The following is a 20,161-nucleotide window of genomic DNA, read 5'->3' as shown; positions in this document are numbered from 1 at the left end:
TTTATTTTTACAGACTGCATTTTGATTCATTGTACACAAATGGGGTACAACTTTTCATTTCTATGGTTGCGCAAAATGTAGACTCATACTTCATGTAATCATACATGTACATAGGGTAATAATGTCTGTCTCATTCCACCTTAGACTCTTGTAACAACTTTTATATTATAAATAAAAAATATAAAATTTTTAAAGTACAAAAGTATACAACCAATCACCCAAAGAATAAATTATCTTACCTTTAATTCACTTAAGAACTATATATAAGCATAAATAATATTTTTAGAAACAACTTATATATCAATACTTATGAATCTTCCTCAATGTTGTTAATCACCTAATTATGAAATTTGCATGGTTTTATGTTTGGGGCCCAGGCTTTCATGAGTTTTCTTTACTTGTTTGACTGACTTTTGTAAGTATATCAGTGAAATAATATTACTAAACCAAAGTGTGTGTGGTTTTTAATCTGGATTTTTAGTTTGGATAGAAAAAACTAAAATTCCCTCATTAAAAACTAAATCAATCCTCATTCATTCTGATCACACTCTCAGCTTCTAAGACTAACAAACTTTTAATTTCTGTCAAACTTTTATCAAACTGATATGCAAAAATAAATAACTTAATTATTAGTCAATCATTTTAATAAGTATGTAATAATTCCTTATATAATACTCCCTGTTCATCCAGGTGCCCATTTTTCTATTAAAGTTTTCTTTTTTCCCCTTAACTGACTTATAAATCATCATTTCTTGTCTTCTAATTAAAGAATTTATACTTTCTTAGCATTAAGCAAATATTTTCTCTAATTTTTAATTTGCCTTTTTTTATTGTCTAAATATTTTATGCCATCAACTTTTTATCTTTGTATTTGTAGTCTTTATTTTTTCTCACATCCAAAGGCAATATGATTTAAAGGAGTCTGACAAATTAAAATAGCAGGAACTCTGAAGCTACAACTATCAGTCAGTCTGAAAATCAATACAAATTTCTAGTTTCAAACAGAAATAGCATGACTTTTAAAAAAAAGAGCTCTACATATTATCACTGTGAAGTTCCTCTGAGGTTCTTGAAATACAAAGTACAGTGAAATCTTGAAGTCTTTTTTTGTTTTGTGTTTTGTTTTTTACAAGTTGGTCACTGACCCTTTTGAAAAGCACAAGTAGGAAAATCTTCCATTGTTCTGAATTTGACATTACTCCACTAAGAGAAAAGCATCCAGAAGGTGAGTTCTGCAATGTCATTGTCCTTTGTGAGCAAGTGAATCACGTCCTTTCATTAGGTTTTCTCTGCGGGGGGCACGAAAGTAGCCTCCTTTTCTCATCACATTTTTACAGCAGGGTTCTCTTCTCAGGTGTCATTATTATCCTTGGATCTTGTTTAACATTTCTAATCTTTCCACTGTGTAATGGGAAAGCTTGTGGTTAATCTTAGGACCTCTCTCTCTCCAGGCCCCAGTACTGACTTCTGAATCCTGATATCTGATTTAAATGTAAACAAGGGCCTCAGTGCTGTTGAGAGGCACCAGAGACTGATGCTACTATGACTTCTGCTCCCAACAAACGAATCACCCACAGAATCTGCTGGTGCTTCCAAAGAACAACAGTCACCCTTCTGAATAACCATGAAGACCTCTATTCTTCCAGCAGGAGGGAAACCCTCAGCAGAGTCAGCACCCCGTTTATACCTGTGAGCTTCACGCTCCAGCAGTACGCTCACTGTGACTTTCTCTTAGATACTGTGATCTCTGTCCCACTCCCCATTCCTGTCACACCCCAGGCCCAAATATGGATAGAAGCCTTTCCTTGGTTCCTTCAGCACAGTCGAGATGGGATGGCATTTGGGGGGACCTTAGCGATACGTGCATAAAAACATGCATAAATAAAGGAATGGAATGACATATGGAAACTTCCTCACAGAATTTTCTTTCTCCCAGAAAAAACGAAGGGGGAAAGGGGAAAGAAAAGAAGTTAGAGAAGGATAAACTTGTCTTGCCTGATAAAAGAAAATAGAAAGAAAGAAATTACAAAGATTCAAGAAATAAGTTTCCAGAGCAGATCAGATAAGCCCACGATTCTTTCCCAATTCAGCCCAGCATCTCCAAAGCCATAATGATTGCCCTCACAATCCTGGTGGCTATTCCCAGGACACACACCTAAGGAGATAAATAGCTCACACTAGTCTCCTTAACACCTTCTGACAGAGGAACTGGAGAGAATGAGCAGACAAGAAAAGTGAGCACCGAAGCCAATTCTGCCAGACAAGACTCCAAGGCTACACATACAAATATGAAATGAATCCAAAGTTGGGAAGAAATTCCCCCAAATGAATGGAAGGAACACAGTACAAAACATTTAACAAAACTGCAAGGGAGAGTTCAGAGCCCAGCTAGTCTAATAAAGGTGTGTCTCATCTCAGATGGGTCCCCATACTTTTCCACTGTCACCTGGACCTTCTTCCTGCCACAGAGAACAGGAGAATACAGCATGCTCCGGAATCACCCTAGAGATTGAAGAAGAAATCAAATGGGCCTCACATTTATTGAAAATAGTCAAGAACAGATATAATACCTTGGCTGGGCTGCCCAAGTATGAGTCAGATTAAAAGAAAGCAGAGCAGTTATCTAAACACATTGGATGGAAACAAACAACAGTGCAAGCCAAAGAAAATCACAGAGCATGACAGGGAAGAAACTCAAATAGGAAGAATTTATAACCGCTTTGCAAAGAATGGTTTCATTAGAGCAAACAGAAAACAAGAGCTCAAAAAAGATAAATGAAAAGGTTATGCATCTAAAGAAAAATAACAAAAAAAAATTACTGTGAAATTTTAACTGATTTTTGAAGACACAGAAAATAGACACTATTTAGATTGGACTTGCTGGAATAGAGAAAGGTGGAGATCATAATAGCAATCTTTTAAAACATTTTTAAAGGTAAGAATAGTAGGACAGAAAAACCATTGCATTTGACAAACAAAAACCATGTAACATAAGGGTAGTTGGCATTCCTGAAGCAGAGAATTCAACAAATGGAGGGAAAAATGCTCAGATACAACCCAGACCACAACAGAGAGGAAGAGTTTATCTAATCTGAAAGATTGAACTCTGTTTTAGAAAAAAAATAAGCCATAGTTGAACTTTGTATAGTGAACTTCAAGCTACTGATTCTCAAAGGCAAAGGAAGAATACTATACTATAGGTATTCACACAGGGGAAAAGGCACCTCACTAATGAGATGGAGGAAGATCAGTGTGACCTTAAACATTTCTTCAATACATTGAATACTAGATGTCAAAGCATCAATATTCACAATATTCTAAGAGAAAGCAAGTGGGATTAAATATATATATGAAAAGTAAGTATGTGATTAAATATAAGTAATATATGAAAATATATGTGATTATATATAATGTGAAAATATATGTGATTTATGTATACTTATATAAATATATATCCAATTGCCATTAAACAAAAAACACATATATGTGTATGTGTGTGTGTGTATATCTATATATCTATATCTATCTATCTATATATATGTTCCTTTTTCTCAATGAGGAAAGAACACAGATATTATGCTAACCTTGAACCCTGAAGGGTAAAAAATACTTGTCAATGAAATCTAGCCAAAACAAAAATTTAATAAATGTTAAAATTCAGTAATATCATTTTTGCTTTCAGTAATGTGCTGACTAGAAACAACTCGTACTGCTTCATTTATAAGATGTACAAGAAATCTCCAAAGACCTAAGAGGAGGAGAGTGACCAAAAAATATTTCAAAAAAAGAAAAATCATGAGCTGAATCTTGAAGTGCATGCAATCAGTTACAGAGGGCAGGGTAAGAGTTCCCCTCAAAGGGGAGTGGAGGAAAAGAAGAAAAGGAATATGTTAAAAACTTAAAGCTAGGAATCTTTCTAAGTATAGGAAAGCAGAAATCTGTAAATAAAAGAAATGCAACTTTTGCCCAAAAAAGATAAATCCACACCAGGGCATGGTGCAGTGAAACAGCAGCAGAAGATCTCGGTAGAAACTCAGGAAGTCAAGACACCACCTTGAAGGGGCAACCAGAATGGTCAGTGACTCCTCAACAGCAAGAAACCAGAACAGAGCTAAATAACTTCGAATGGCTAAGATAAATTCTGCAATTCTAAAACTGTACACCCAGAAAATTTCAAGGAAAAGCAAGAGAAAAATTGTCAAACAGAAACCAGGTGATCCAACACAGACCTGCAAGAGACTTTCAAATAAAGTGCTTTGATTCCAAACAAAGCTTGGATTAACCTATTTGGAAAATAAGGAATTTCGGACTTAATGTTAAAAAGAAAGAGGTGGATGCTATTTATGATGGGTAAAATTAAAATAGATGACACAGAATGGTTGAAATTGAAGAAATGGAAAACATATGCTAGGTAAATGTTAAACAAATTAGCTATGTTAACATCAGACAAAAGAGACTTAAGACAAAGCACATTATTAGATGTAGATAGGATTACTATACAGAAGAATTGGAACATGGGAAGACAATTTTATGTATACATAATTAAATAGTCTGAAAAACAGAGCAACAACCAAAATAACAGTATAAAAATTCATATTTTTATAGAAGAATCCAGTAACCTGTCTCATAAGAATTGCCTACACCAGCAAGAATCAGAAAGAAAACATTTTTAAGTAAGATATAATTTATATTATCAACAAAAAGTACAGAATATTCAGGGAGAAAAATCTAAAAAACTAAAAGATATAAAATTATTACATGAAGAAAATTGTGAAACTTGATTGAAAGACAGGAAGGAAGCTTCCATCAGCAGAGTGAAAGAGAATCTAAATAAATTAATAGATGAACATTGTTAATGCATAAGTATTATAACAATGTCAGTTTTACCTAAGCAGATCTATGGGTTCAATGCAATTCTGCAATTCTACACAGATTGGTAAAATAGCCTCAATGAAATTTCCAATGGAATTCTAGTAGGTTTGGTTTGTTTGGGTTATTGTCATCTTAATGAGCTGATCCTAAAATATATTTGGGAGAACAAAGATCAAAGATCAAGATCATTCTTATCAACAGGTTGCAATAATTCATCTTTCTACATATCAAGCTTCCTAAAAATGATAGTAATTAAATCGACAGTGTACCATTCATTCAACAATATGCAAATTAACCTATGAAGTGACATAGAGAACCCAAGAACAGAGCTGTGTAGACACAGAAACCTAATGTACTTTTAAAGTAGTTGACAGATAAGTAGGAAGAGAATTTTCTATTCAAAAAATTGTGCCAAGAAGTTGATTTTCCTGAGAGTTGGGTGAGGAGGCAGGGATGGATTAGATCCTTACCACCATGGGATATAAAAGCCTAAATGTGAAAAAAGAAAAACAAAATTTTAAAACGTTTAGAAGAAAATATAGGGTATCATCTTTATGCTTTGTGTCTTAAATAAGACATAAAACCCTTCAACATAAAGAAAATTAAACTATATATTAAGTTTGCAAATCTCTGTTCTCCTGAAAGGGTACTTAAAAAGTGTAAAGACCAGTTACAGACTTGAAAAATCTATTCAACATGCATAACTGACCGTGTAAAATCCAGAATACATACAGATGTCTAAATCAATGAGGAGACACTATTATAGAAAAAAGTCAAAAGAGATAAGAAGACAAGGGCAAAATATGAAATTATCAAGATAATACAAATTCAGTTCCAACAAGATGCCATTTTATACTCACCAATTTGGGGCAAACTAAGAAGTCTGACAATATGAAGGGTCAGGGAGCAACAGGAACTTTGGAATACAGTTTGACAATATTAATAAGGAAGCTGAGGATTTGCAAATCTTTGAGCCAATAAGTCAACAAATATAGAATAGGTTGAACCATATTAATTTACTTCTATTACAACGATTTTAACCTAATAACACTGTCATTGAGAAGATGTGCAACACTTGAATGGAAAGGTATGTTCAAGAATGTTTACAACAGCATTATTTGTGAATGAAAAAAATAGCAGTCAAGCAAAACCCATCATACATCCTCTGATTAATTCATTAGGAAATGTATACCACATTGGACCCTACTCCAGGGACTGGGGAAACAGCACTGAACAAACGTGAGGTTTGTCCCTAAGAGAAGATAGAAGGAAATGAACAGGTTGAAGATCCCTAATCCAAAAAGCTGAAATGCTCCAAAATCCAAAACTTTTTCAGTGCCCACATAATATTACAAGTGGAAAATTCCACACCTTGAAATTTTGTTTCAAGCACAAAATTATTAGAAATATTGTATAAGCTAGGCACTGTGGCACACACCTCTACTCCCAGTGGCTCGGAAGTCTGAGGCAGGAGGATCTCCCGTTCAAAGACAACCTCAGCATAAGTGAGGCACTAAGCAACTCAGTGAGACCCTGTCTCTAAATAAAATACAAAAAACAACTGGAGATGTGGCTCAGTGGTTGATTGTCCTTAAGTTCGATCCCTGGTAACCACCCCTCCAAAAAATAAAAACAATAAAGCATTGTATAAAATTACGTTCAGGCCATGTGTATAGGTTTATATAAAACATAAATAGATTTCATGTTTAGACTTGGTTTCCATACCCGAGATATCTCATTATTATATGCTAATATCCCCAAATTTGTAAAAGTTCTGAAATCTAAACCACTTCTTGTCCCAAGAATTTTGGATAAGGAACATTTAACCAGTACTTGTGAAAGTGAGTGAAGCAGACCAAAGCAGGAGATTTTTCTAAGGGTGCAGATAAGAAAATTGAGCCCATTCTCAAATAGTTTCCTTGCATGATCCTGGAGCATTATGTATTCATCCAGTACATGACTATTATAACAACCAGAAAAACAGATAATATTGTGTCAGTTTTACACATTGGAAACCATAAAGGTAAATATTTTGTGTGGCTTCCTGGAACTAATTTGTGATGCAACTTGGACAGAAGCTCAGACTTATAGACCAAGTTCATCCTGTAGAATGAGCTTATATACATTTTAAAAATCCTTCAAGTGGCTCATGCAGCATGTGGTTTTGGTTACAACTGAAAACCATGTAGAATGAAAAGCTTCTGTAGAAAACATGAAGTTGTAATGAATAAAGAAGAAAAGGGGACCCAGCAGGGGGAGAAGTAAGTCACAAGATCTCATTGGCAGAGAGAGGAGAAAAACATGGTCAATTTATAATATCAAGGAAGCTGAAGCAAAGCATATAATTAGTTTGTTGCCCTTGCCCTTGTAAACAAAGGGCTTTGAAGTAAGCGTAAAATTCTATTGTGTCTTTAGTGCACTGGGGCCTCTTGATGGGAGGAGACTTTCCCAGAAGTATTTTAAGGTTCTTTGTTGTTAAGTGTAAGGGGGGGAGATAGTACAGTGTTCTCACAATGAGTTCAAAGGAAGCATGAGTCAAACCTCCCAGAGAGTCGATTACCAAATATCAACTACAGTCACAGGTGATCTGGGACTTTCAAAGATATGCCACCAAAGACCAAATCTCCCTCCTCCAGAAAAGTTTTTGCAAATATTTGTTATTTGTATTTTGATAAAAAGGAATAAACAAACTTTTTCTTTTTTCCCCTTCTTCCTTTTTCCCCTCCTTCCCCCCCCCTTTTCCTTTCTCTTTTTTTTTTTTTTTTTTTTTTGCGTTTCACTGAAAATCAATTGCTTATCTTTCAATGTTTGCCTATTAAACATTTATTTATCACTTACTCTGTCAAACATTATGCTACCAACCTGTGTTAAAATGATGAATAGGGAATTATTTCTTCCCTCATGGAATCAAAGGAGAAAAGCAAACAGATAATCAAAGCTAAGTCTCAACCCTGGAAAGAGATGAATATTGGCACAATCTTTCCAAAAGTCAGGGAAGCAATAAGTTCCCAAGTTGGGAATGTATAGTCTCTGACCCAAAGATTCTCTCTCTCTCTTTTTTTTTTTTTTTAATATTTCTTTTTAGTCATTCTTGGATCTTTATTTTACTTATTTATTTATATGCAGCGCTGAAGATGAACCCAGGGCTTCACACATGTGAGTTAGACCACTGAGCCACAACTCCAGCCCCTGCCTCCTCCCCCTGCCCAGCCCCCCCACGAGAAATTTTTTTTTTTAAGGTTTAATTACATTTTATTGTTAGAAGGGGAATCCCAACAGGCAGGGCAATATACGCGGTCCCAGATATCACAATGGAAATGCTGAGAAGTCATGATTACAGAAGAGGTAACTGGAATTGAACGCCGTGATCCAGGAGAAGTCAGCCAGGAATGCAGACATGATCAGAATGGACCAGCAGGGTGGTCAGATCACAAGGTGAGGGAGAGAACAGGCCCCTTCACTCCTGCTTTTTGTAGTTCTCCAGGTGTGACAGGACTCAGTCGGCTGGCAGGAGGAAGCAGGAGGAAGCAGGAGGTGAGCCCAATGGTGATATCCATGGTCCAGAGCAGCTGTGGTGGCGGCTTGGAATGGACCTGGGCGTGGGCACCAGAAGCCAACGGGCAAAGCCTGTTAGGCCCCTTAGCAGCAGCGGCATGAGGACAGACATGACCACACGGATGAGACCACAGACAGAAGATTCTTATTCATTACATTTTTCATTAGGAAATCATTAAATCAGTGTCTAAAAATATTTAAAAAGCTAAAAATAGTTACAAAGTGTCTAAAAATATTTACTAATAACTAAGCATCAGCTATTAGTAAATTGGTATACTGTATTCAGTAAATCCCTGAGCAATTATTTTTATAATGGAGTTAAGTATACATTGATTTGCATTTTTTAAATCTCCAATTATTGTGGCTAGAGCTGGGCTATTTGAGCTAAAGGATGTAGGAGGCAGTATTTTTTCTGCCACAGCTGAGTTCATTGAGAAGATGGAAGGCTATAAATGAATGAAGATTGTCTGAGAGATGAGCATCCAGGGTTCCAAATATTCCATTCACTGTATGGTCCAAGATGGGACCAGGGAGCAAAGGAAGAGAACTGAGAGGACCCTGTCTTCTAAGTTACTGTTCACACTGAATGCAAACCTAACCAAAATACCAATCAGAGTATTTTTTTAAGTCAAAAATGGTTCTAGAATCTAATGGATGAATAAATATATTCAAAAACAAAGAAAATTTTGAAGAGAATTATAAAAATGTTCTATTCCTAAAAATACATTAGAATTTATTATAAAATATCAGCACTTTAAAAATGAAATTGGTGCCCAAATAGAAAGTTACCTCGGTGCCACAGTATGGAAAACCCCAAAATAGACTTTATTATGGTACAAAATATATGACATAATAACCTATACAGTACAAAGGTGGAGGAAAGAGTGATTTAGCAAGGGTGTTAGTCATCTGGGTTTGGGATTTTTAGAAAAGAATAAAACCATATACAATATTCAAGAATATACCCTAAGTAGACAGAGTCTAAAATAGAGTAAATTTAATTTTAGAAAAACTGGAGATTATTGATTACACTAATTAATTACAACAGACTATAAATTAAACTAATGGGAATAAAGTAGAATCTCACAGTTTCAAAATTATAAAATATATTTTAATGAAAAGGAATAGAAGACCATTTCTTTGTAAGATATACAAACTAAACCTGAATGAGAACAATATGAAAAGGACAATAAGCCAGAGAAATTCTTGTAATCACCAAGCCTCTAATTATACAATTGGAAAAGAACTTGATGGGCAATTTATATAAGAAAAATAGATGTGAAAAAATGCGTTCTTATACTGATTCCTCAAAATAGAAACTTAAATAAACTTCATATAACATTGTACCTGTGCTAAATTTGTAAGACTACACAGGGCCAAAGAGAATACAGCATTAAACACATCAATTGGTGTCACATGATCATACATCCCTTTGAACATGAAGCCAGTCCACAGATGGCAGGAATCATCAAGATGGACAGTAGATTGAGCTCCCTTCTGGCTCAGTCATATTATTATTTAGAAATTATTCTAAGTTTATTTAAAATATGTCTGGCATTAAGGTAATGCTTAATATGACATGGTCTATCAAAAGAGGTCTATCAGGGTAATCAAGACACCATCAGACACAAGGATACTCCCGCCACAGAAGCATAAGACTGGTGGTGCTTCGCCTCACCTGGAATTTGATACTCAGACTACCTGTGCCAGCCTATGCTACAGCCACGAATTTCAAGTGTATGGTAGACAATGTCCAAGGCCAGCCCGTGGATGCCACCAGTGGCTCCTGACAATGAATGTAGTGGCCACCAACTTCACCCCTGGCATTCTACATGTTCGAGAGCATTTCACACACTCAAGTCTTTATCACATAAATTCAGCAAGTGTCTCTTCAGTGCTATCCACTAGAGGAACAGGAAGGGTGTGACCTCTATATCATGAGTGAGCCCTCTGAGGGAGCCAACAGCCAGGTATCAAGGGAAGGAAACGTGCCAAGGAGATACAAAGTAGGGAAAGCAGAGGGTGCAGAGAGTGGCAAACGCATGGCTGACCTCAAAGCTTTCCTTGAAGGGGCTCCCACCGTCCCAGGATGATGAAGCCAATATGCACTTCAATCTGGTTGGTTTCCCAATAAACAGCCTCAGCCTCCCATAGAATTTCATGGAAACAAGCCTTGACCTTGCTTTTGCCTCCTATCTCTAGACTTATTGTGAATATGAGTTGTTTTGTTTTGTTTTTAACCTTTCTTGTCATTGAAAGACCCTGGCCTACCTGGACCAAGAAAATAACTACAGCAAAGGAATTCCAGGGTATTTCCAATGAGAACTACATTCAAAGTAGGAGGGAACAAGTCTCCTGGGCAAAGTTAGGATCTTTACTTTTTGTGTTTCACAGAAGCCACATAAATCCACCATCCTAAATAAAATCTTCTAGTCCTAGTCTTTTGATGATCTTGTCATTTTCTCTCCAAGATTCTGGTAACAATTTCAGAAAAAGAGCAACATCCAGAGTTGTTTGTTTTTTTAATTTTTTTTTTTCCTTTTATTTTCTTTTCATCCAAAAAGGAAATGGAAGTCAGATGCCTTGTTTTTTTTTTTTTTTTTTCGGAAACTCAGTCATTTTTTCATACCGTAAGAAGGTCTGGATATTCTTATAGTTAGGCTGTGATATAGGACACAAAGGATGTTTACAGCTGAACAAAACTCTTACACAGAAGTTCCCTCACTGTCCATTAAAGCTATTTTCATGTCTCCTGGTTTATGTAATGGCTTGTGCTCAGAGAGAAAGCAGGAGGAAACAAGACTACACTTAAAGGATTAGAAGCAAATGAAGCTCCCTCCAAAGTGAAAAGGCACTGTGTGATAAAGAATGGAAAGAGCAAATAAACCCCAAACAGCCTAGCACATGCTAGCCCTCAAGATACAAAATGCATATTCGCTTTTCAATAATTAGATTTGTCTTTGATCACTGTTCTAAGTAAACTGAGACACACCCACATAACCTACAGTGGTCTTACAGTGACTGAACAGTTTCCTTTCCAGCATCCAGGGCAGGGTGAATCCTGACCAGGGCAGCCCAGGACTATTCCAAGAACCCCACAAGCTCTGAATTTCACAGCCAGTAGAGAGATCATTAACTTTGCCATCTTATCAGTCCAAACGGAAGTTGGACGATTCTCCAATTATATTGATAGGTTCTCAGGTCAGAGCCTCAGATCATCACAAAGCCCCATGGACATCTGCACTAAGATAGGCTTCTATCTAGAGGGAAAGAAGTCAGCCCTGAAAGTGACCATATGGCCTAACCAAGTGAATTGGGTAACTTTCACATAACTGCTAGAATATTTAAGGATAGTTCAAGGGTTCCCACACTGCCCTAAGAAATCCCATCTTTGTGGGTTTGTGTATGGCGCGCTCCTGGTGTGGTCAGCTGGTGGGAGGCAGAGCAGAAAGCTCACTGGTCAGCAGATGACTATTTAGCAATGCTCCTAGGTCCCAATTCTGATCAGTCAGCCAACAGATCTCTAGTCTACAAGCACTATGTTCATTTGCAGCTTCTGGGACGTACTAGAATGCCAAAAAGAGTGGCACACCATGATTGCCAACTGGTGCTAAGTAAGGACCAACAGACTTTAATCAATGTCTCCATCGAATCCTGCTGCCTGTGCTGGACATACCACCAGGAGGATCCAAGCACACCTGAGTCACATAATTCAGGCCCTTCCATGAGAAGAATCTGGAAGCTGACTGAGGCTAACTGAAGTACAGGGACTCCATTGTGGATCAAGAGGTCAGCTGAGGGTCACTAGCATGTAAACACCCCAGAAGCTGTACCATACCCAGAAATTTGGTGTCATTCTACCAGTCTGTATAGTCAAAGAGACCACAGACATTTAACTAAAAGTCAGAATTCTGCCCTTAAGGTAGTCCTAGCTGTGCACCTTGAGAAACTGCCTGCTGAGAACTAGCAGAAATCAGAGCCAGGTGGCCACTTAGTCCCTCTTTGGACAGCCCACTAAGAATGGCCCAGAAGCTTCAACTCAACCTCCCATTCCCAGCATTAATTCACTCCATGCTGAGTGGAGATTTTTAAACACGTTCTTAGGAAAGTCACATTCTGATGAAATGTCTTTCTTTCCACCCAAGTGGGTTAAGCACATTTCTCCCTGTGGGCACCTGAAGTCCAGATTGTGCTATTTAAAAGTCCCAACCCACCCAAAGCATAGGTTTGTCTCCTGAGCTGAAGTTGGATTTACACAGATACAACTCCAGGCTGGGCTGGGTTTACATTCATAGGCTGAATTGTCTTCCCCTAAAACTCATATTTTGAAGTCCTAACCCCCAGCATCCCAGAATGTGATCTTATTTGGAAATAGGGTCATTGCACACGTTGTTAGTTAAGATGAGGTTATGGCAGAGTAGAGTTAGACCTAATCCCATATGCCTATGTCATTTTAAAGGAGAAACAAATACAAAGGGAAGATGAGGTAAAGAGATGCAGGGTTAACACAGCCATCTATAAGCCAGTCCTCAAAGGAACAAGACCTGCTGAGACCTTGATCTGGGACCAGCCTCCAGAACTGTGAGAAAGATGGTACATTGCTTAAGCTACTTTGTGGAATTTGTTACAGCAGGCTGAGCAGACTCATACACTCTGGGCAGGAGTGGATGCAACCCTGCTGCCTTGCAGGGTGATGGTAGAGCCCTCAATTTTGGAAGTCTCTTTTGATTAGAAATTTCTGACCAACCAACAGGAGGACAGTACAACTTCAAATAAAAGAATATTGTTGAGCAAATTTCAGCCTCTTCTTTCGGCACCAAGACTCCATACCAGTGACACTTTGCTGTTTTTATTCATAAACCCACTTGTAGGTCATAGTAGCTTTAAGTCCTTTGGCAACATGCCCAACATGAATTTGTTAACATAGTTAATGTTCAAACATTTGAACTTTCAAGGTCTCCCTGGACCCACTAATAAAAAACTCTTCAGCTATCAAAAAAAAAAAAAAAAATGCATACAGTTATAACAGTTTGTCAGGAACCACCATTCAAGATCACTGAAGATTTTTTCCTGAACCTGACTTAGAGAAATATCAGGCACTTGACCTTTGACCTACTGATTCCTGCTAATACCCTGAGCAGAATATTATAACAAATCTGATAGCAAACAAAATGATGAGCTATAATTTGCAACTATATAAAAACACCACCACCTACAACAACAAAATATTACCTCAGACAACAGCCAAAAGAAATAAGAGCTAATTTACTTATGGGGGGAGGCTTTATATCTATAATTTTTTGCAATTTCAGAAAAGTACAGAATTTTTATTGTTTTATTATTTTGATTCATTGTACACAAATAGGGTTCACCTTTCATTTCTCCTGTTGTACATGACTAGAATAAGACAAAGTACAGAAATTGTGGCTACCATGTGTTTACAAAAGAAAGTTGTTCTTTAACACTAAGTTGGACTGTTAACATCTGAATGCAGTGGTTGAGTGAAAGAGCAAAGAAATGTGAGATTATTTTGTTTTAGAAAGGGGAAACACACCACTACCCACACAAAAGGTCACAGGTTTGAAGCAGTGGAAGCTCAGAGTGTTTATTCCTGTACATATTGAAAGAAAAAAAAAAAAAAAACAGCAATTTCCAAGATGATGCTTTGAAAGTCTAGATCGTAGGGTAGATTTCAAGAAGTAAATAATGTAGAATGGGATTCAGCCTGGTTGGGGTGAGCTCATATGGCTCCTCTGATGGTGTGGGGATAGATGTCAACTTGGCTATGTGTTGAGTGGAGAAGCTGCTATCACTGAACTCAGCCTCAGGGGCTTCCTCTGAGGCAGGTCAGAAAGAGAGGCTCTGTCATGACACTGTAATTCTCATCCATGTCTTAAACAAAGTGTACATGTTACTACCATGACTGTTTAAAACAAGAATGCAGTGTTCCAAGTGTGGGACAGATCTGATGTATGTATCTCTGGATTCTGTGGCATGGTATACATAGCAGGTCATTCCCAATATATTTTTTTTAATATTTATCAGACCCTCTTAGACTATGGTTGGAAATAAATGGTTTGTAGGACTATGATGTCATGGTTAGTGAGTTCTCTGTCACTATAATGAAATACCTGAGATATTAAACTTATAAAGAGAAAAGGTATATTTTGGCTTACAGTTTTGGAGGCTCATCAGTTGGCCCCCCTGCTTTGGGCTGTGGTAAGTAACATCATGGTGGGAGCATGTGAGGGAGCAAAACTATTTACCCCATCATGAACCAGAGAACGAAGAGAGAGGAAGAGACCAGGGTTCAACAATCTTCTTCAAGGACTTACCCCAGTTACCTAAAGTACTCCCTCTAAGCCCCACCTCTTAAAGTTTCCACCACCTCCCAATAACACCAACGTGGTGACCAAACTTTTAACACATGGGCCTGTGGGCAACATTCAAGATGCTACCTATAAAGCGATGTCCTTATATTAAACTATGTTTCACTCTCCCTCCTCTAGTCCAAGTCTTCAGTAATATTGACCAAATTCAAAAGACTTATGTCATCTTTCATTAATGGAGTAAGTGATCAGAGTCCTGTCCAGTTGGGATGAAAAGGAGGGAGATTAGCAGTCAACAGAGATGAGATTCAGAACAAGAGATAAAGATTTCAATGGATGCAGAAGATGGGAGGCAACAGTGGCCCCAAGAAAGGTCACTGCTCCATGACTCAGGGCATGGACTCAGCCACCTCTAGTCAAAACAGAAATCCCCAAAGACCACAGAACTAGGAGATGTCTAAGGAGCAGACACTTGCCTTGCAGTATTTTCTTGTTATTACTTTTTTGAATTTAGAAGTAAAGCATTTGATTGATTTACCATTACAATGAAATATAAAAGTGCATATGTAAGTTCACATGGAAAATCCTGGCTCACAGTCACTGGACACTTGGTGAAATTGCTCGGGATCTATCTAGGAAGACTCCTGAGGGCATCTTCACTGTCATTGACCTGCAAGAAATGAACATGTCCTGACCTTGACCCAGAAGCCCTGCTCCAGGAAACATATTCGAGAGAACCAGGATTGGTTCTGCCTGCACCAGGATATGTCCTTCGTGAATCACAATCTTATTCATAACAGTAAAAACTAGAAAGAACCTTCAGGCCCAACATAAGGAAATGCTCCAATAACTGATGAACTATCATGCGATAAAGCCATTAAATAGCAAGACCATAGACCAACTTTTAAAATGTTGAACTTCAATGTTAAATGGAAAAAAGGACTAAGATTTTTATTTATGTAAGATTATTGTCTTACTTATGCTCAACAACGAGAAAAGACCACAAATGTAGCGGACGAATTAGTACAATGGAATTTTAGATGGCTTTTAAAAGAAATTTTCATGCAGTTATAGTGCTGCTTTATAATAAATTAAAATCAAGAGGAAAAATAAGGGTGCTATTAAAGTAATTCTAAAAATGTGTTATTTTCCCAAAAAATAGAATTTTAACAATCTAGATATGAGACGGTGATGGATATTATTCAGCCATTTTTACCTTTAAAATTTTTTTTCCTGTTTGAAATTTCCATAATAAAATGTTTTTAAAGAAATTATAATCACAAAATAATAAAGTGAAGGACTTTTAAAGAAACAAATAGAAAACAGACACACTTCCTTCTGCTTTCAAATAGTGCCTGGTTCTTATTCACTAAGGAAACATTTATTTGAGGCCATTTGTTCACTTGGTCAGATTGGTCGTTCTGCAGTTTATGCCAACACCCATTTCCGTAATGTAAAAGAATTCACAGATCATCGTTGGAGAGCAGAAGGAAGCTATGAAAAGTAGGTCATTTAAAGACATTCACCCAGAGGGGTCTGGCCTCAATATTTCCACTGCAATTGATTAAGAGATGCAAACATAATCACAGAGTATGCCCCCTGGTGTTCTGCTCTAACCCAATCATGCAAATCAGATATCTAGAGCTACCCTCATTTCTCCTGCCCCACATAACCCCCGGCTCGTGTTCCAGCTGTCTGCTACCATGCCTGGCACGATGGCCCCATAAGAAAGCATCTTCAACTCATGCTGAGCACCACTGCCAGCACATTGCATGGACTAACCACTTACTCTTTGCAAACAATCTGGTCTCATAGGAAAGAAAACCCAACCAAGAAATTCGCCTAAATAAGTCACCTAGTGTGTGACAGAGCTGGGATGTGAACCCAGTCAGGCAACTCCAAATCTACTCAAATTCTTGGGTTGTTTCTACTCTGTTGCTATTATAAGCAGTGTCATGATGAATAAACTTGTACAAATACCATTTCCATTTGTGTGGGCACATCTGTAGACATGTTCCCAGAAAAGGATTCATGAATGTTTTATTGCATATTTGTTTGATTTTTTTCAGAACTGACTCTAGTTCCTTAAGGACAGGGCACACATTTGTCTTGTCCACTCACTAGAGATACAGTAAGTTTTTACTTTATTCTATCCTTCCTTTACTCATTCAACAAATATTTATTGAACACCTTCTGTGTTCAAGGTACTCTTCTGAGTACTGGGGAGTATGCTGGTGAACAAGCCAGGACAACATCCAGTTCTTATGGATCTTACAAACAACTGCAGGATCCAGAGGCAACTAACAAGTAGGTAAATCTGTGTTGTGTTATGAATGATGAATAACCAAGGGAAAACGGTGATGAAGAAGGATAGAGTGCAGGACTTACCAATTTTATAAAAGCAGATATCAAAATAAATAAATGAGCAAAATATTTTGGGTAAGGATGTTTTCCTTAACAATAACCAATAATAATTATGAAAAATAATTAACCAATAATAAGTATGAAAAATCTTTGAACAACTCAGGTGTCCAATAAGAGGGAGTAGATAGTCCAGATACCTTCCCCTCACTGAGCTATTGAACTTATTGAGTTGACATATATATAAAAAAAAGAAAGAACAGTGCTTGGAAATCCAACTTCCCCTTAGAACATCCTTTCATGGGAAAATAGGTTTAGTTCTACAAAACAAACTTCCATGTTTAATACACTGTACTTAAATGGAAGCCTCCCACACACGCACCCATGTGCTAACAATTTATCAAGAGCAGAAGTCCAGTTTGTTCATTTCTGATCTTGAAATTCTTGTACAATCAAATTTTCGACTAAAAAATCATTCTAATCCTGATACCATATGAAAAGAAAACATCTCCTTTAATATATGTTCTATTGTGAGAAAAAAAGGAAGGATATTCTGGCTGAGGAAAGGAATCAGCAAAATTATTAAATTCGATATCAATTATGAATTTCTCCAAACAGAAGAACTTGTCAGCAGAAAAACCTCATCTAATAAGCGTGGACCTTAAAGTCAGAAATAACACAGATGCAGTATTGTAGAACTACTGCTGAAAATGACATTCCCAAGTGTTAACGTTTATCTGGCAGCATCAGGAATAAAGGGGCAACTAATCATAATAAATGATTGAGTTTTATTTTATTAAAATACACATATATGGGGCCTTTATTTAAGTGTTCACGCAAATTTGGTTTGAGTAATTCCATTAATCCGCTTAGGGAAATCTTGCTGATGAAATTGAAATACAATTCTAAAAAACATATACATTAACACTAAAAGTGAGACATTAAAAAATAAATACTGAGTTCATGTGTCTTGTAAAGCCCTGTTCACACACTTTGTACCGGCTCACACGTTAGAATCACTAACTGCAATATTCTTTTTATGCATTAAATACGTCTGATGCCTCTCAAACCAGAGGACTTGCAGTTCATTTTTTACAGTAAGTGTCCAAAACACCAGTTAGAGTTTAAATTGCATTTGTTATATTTGGAGGGAATTTTTTCTAAATTATCCCTTTTTTGACAAGATTCTGGTGTTTTAACATTGCGCTGCTCTTAAGAATTTAGCGGCTTTTTCCCTTAGGGCAAGTTCTGATGTAAAATAATCTGACTTTCCCAAATCCCCTGCAGGGTGAACTTTTGCACCTTCCAGGAGGCAGGGACAGAGAAGACAGACCCTGGTCCCTCTCCAGCCCTAACTGGAGCCCTCTAGAGAACCAAGGCAAGCACTCACCGGGTGCCGGAGTCTGCAGAGCCAGTTCTTCCAGAGCAGGGCTTGGAACTGGTGCCTCCTGTGCCCCATCCCTGCTGCTCCTTGTTCTTGGTCAGGTCAGCCTGTTAGGACAGTGCTTCTATCTGCCGGGGCTTGGGGCGGAGGCTTGTTGCCTATTAGTCAATTCTAACAAAAGTGAGTGACGCAAGAGAGATTACTGGTGACTGAATAAGGCAGGCATCAAATGTCCCCTCATGCTGTGCATCTGCTGAGAAATCTTTTCTCTAGCTGTTGTTTTGGGGAGAGTTAGATTCCAGGAGTCTGCCTTCTGGGTACTTCCTGGGTAAAAGAAAGCAAGCCCACCTTTCCAAAATCCCACACATCTGGTGCACACAAGAAGTGAGGCCCACATTCACCATTGACCTCTTTTACCCCTTGATGTTAAGTGGAAGGAATTATGCCTCCTCTTTCCTGAAATGTCAGTTAGCACCCTAATTTACCAAAATATTTCCATTTTGGTGGTTCCACAGCAGAGACTTGCAAAAGAAAAATATGGAAGCAGTTGGTCTTGCAGAGGTTGTGGAATGGGTGGCTCAAGGTCCATTTTGCTGCTGCACCCCCAATTCTTACTCTGCTCTCACCATTTTCCCCCCATGAGGTTGGGACCTATGTTTCAGAGTGCAGGGAAAGAAGAGCAAGCAACCCTCTGGAGGGTGCTGGGTGCAGACATGGCAGGACTCAGCAAGCCCATCAATTGCCTCTGAGCCCTGTGTGATTCCTGCACACCTGGAACAACAGATTCAATTGTGTGCTGGTGGCCCCATCATCCTGGAAGCCAGTCCTTCCTGACTTCTTGTGGCCCCCAGTTGTGGTCAGAAGGACCTCAGGCAACCCAATCTTGTGGTCTTCCATTTCATAAAGCATTTTCACAAGCTGCAAATGCTCTATAAATGGCTTTTGCAACAGGAAACAGGAACACCCAGGCTTCAGCAAAGGTATTGACTCAATTATTCTGTAAATGTACTTTTTAAAAGAACATCAATTTTATTTTGGTGTTTATCACATAATTTTAATAAACAAGTAAAAATAAAAGTCATTACTTGGTGAGGTGACACTCGGCATGCAGAAAGTGGGTTTGTCTGAATCCCTTAGGATATTCTCCCTTGGCCCTTTCCTCCTCAAAGGCCTGGAAGGGTCACCTAAGTATTACCACCATGGCTCTCTTCGCAGATAACATGTAGAACACTATACGTCACAGGGGGCTGTCATGATTTTTTTAAAACAGAACCAATAGGTGATTGATTGACTGATCATAAGAAATTGGCTCACACAATTATGTAGATGGACAAGTTCCAAGATCTGGGGAATCAGTAAGTTAGAAACACAGGAGAGCCAAGAGTGTAGTTCTTGCCTGAAGACCAGCAGTTTCAAGAGCCAGAAAGAACTGATGTTTCTGTTTGAGTCTGAAAACTGATGTCCCAGTGTGCAGACCATCAGAGAGGGGAATTCTTTCTTACACAGAGGTTAGTCAGTGTTTTTGTTTTCTTGAGGTCTTTGACTGATTAAATGAGACCCAACCCATTAGGGAGGGTCGTCTGCTATACACAGTCTCCCTACTTAAATGTTAATCTCATCTAAAACAACCTCACAGAAACTCCCAGATGATATTTGACCA

General features: G+C 37.9%; 1 protein-coding gene across 1 annotated transcript in view; it reads right to left on the bottom strand.

Annotated features, from left to right (window-relative positions):
• ABCA13 (ATP binding cassette subfamily A member 13) overlaps positions 1-18,576 on the bottom strand; it is a gene marked incomplete at its 5' end in the record, with an annotated part of 484,952 nt that extends 466,376 nt beyond the window's left edge. Inside the window, 1 exon segment of the mRNA XM_079150399.1 lies at positions 18,508-18,576. Coding sequence (XP_079006525.1) covers positions 18,508-18,576 — 69 coding nt within the window.
• Between the last annotated feature and the right edge of the window lie 1,585 nt (positions 18,577-20,161).

Source organism: Sciurus vulgaris (assembly GCF_902686455.1).
Source record: "Sciurus vulgaris genome assembly, chromosome: 8".
Lineage (NCBI taxonomy): Eukaryota > Metazoa > Chordata > Mammalia > Rodentia > Sciuridae > Sciurus > Sciurus vulgaris.
This window is presented reverse-complemented; position numbering and strand designations above follow the sequence as displayed.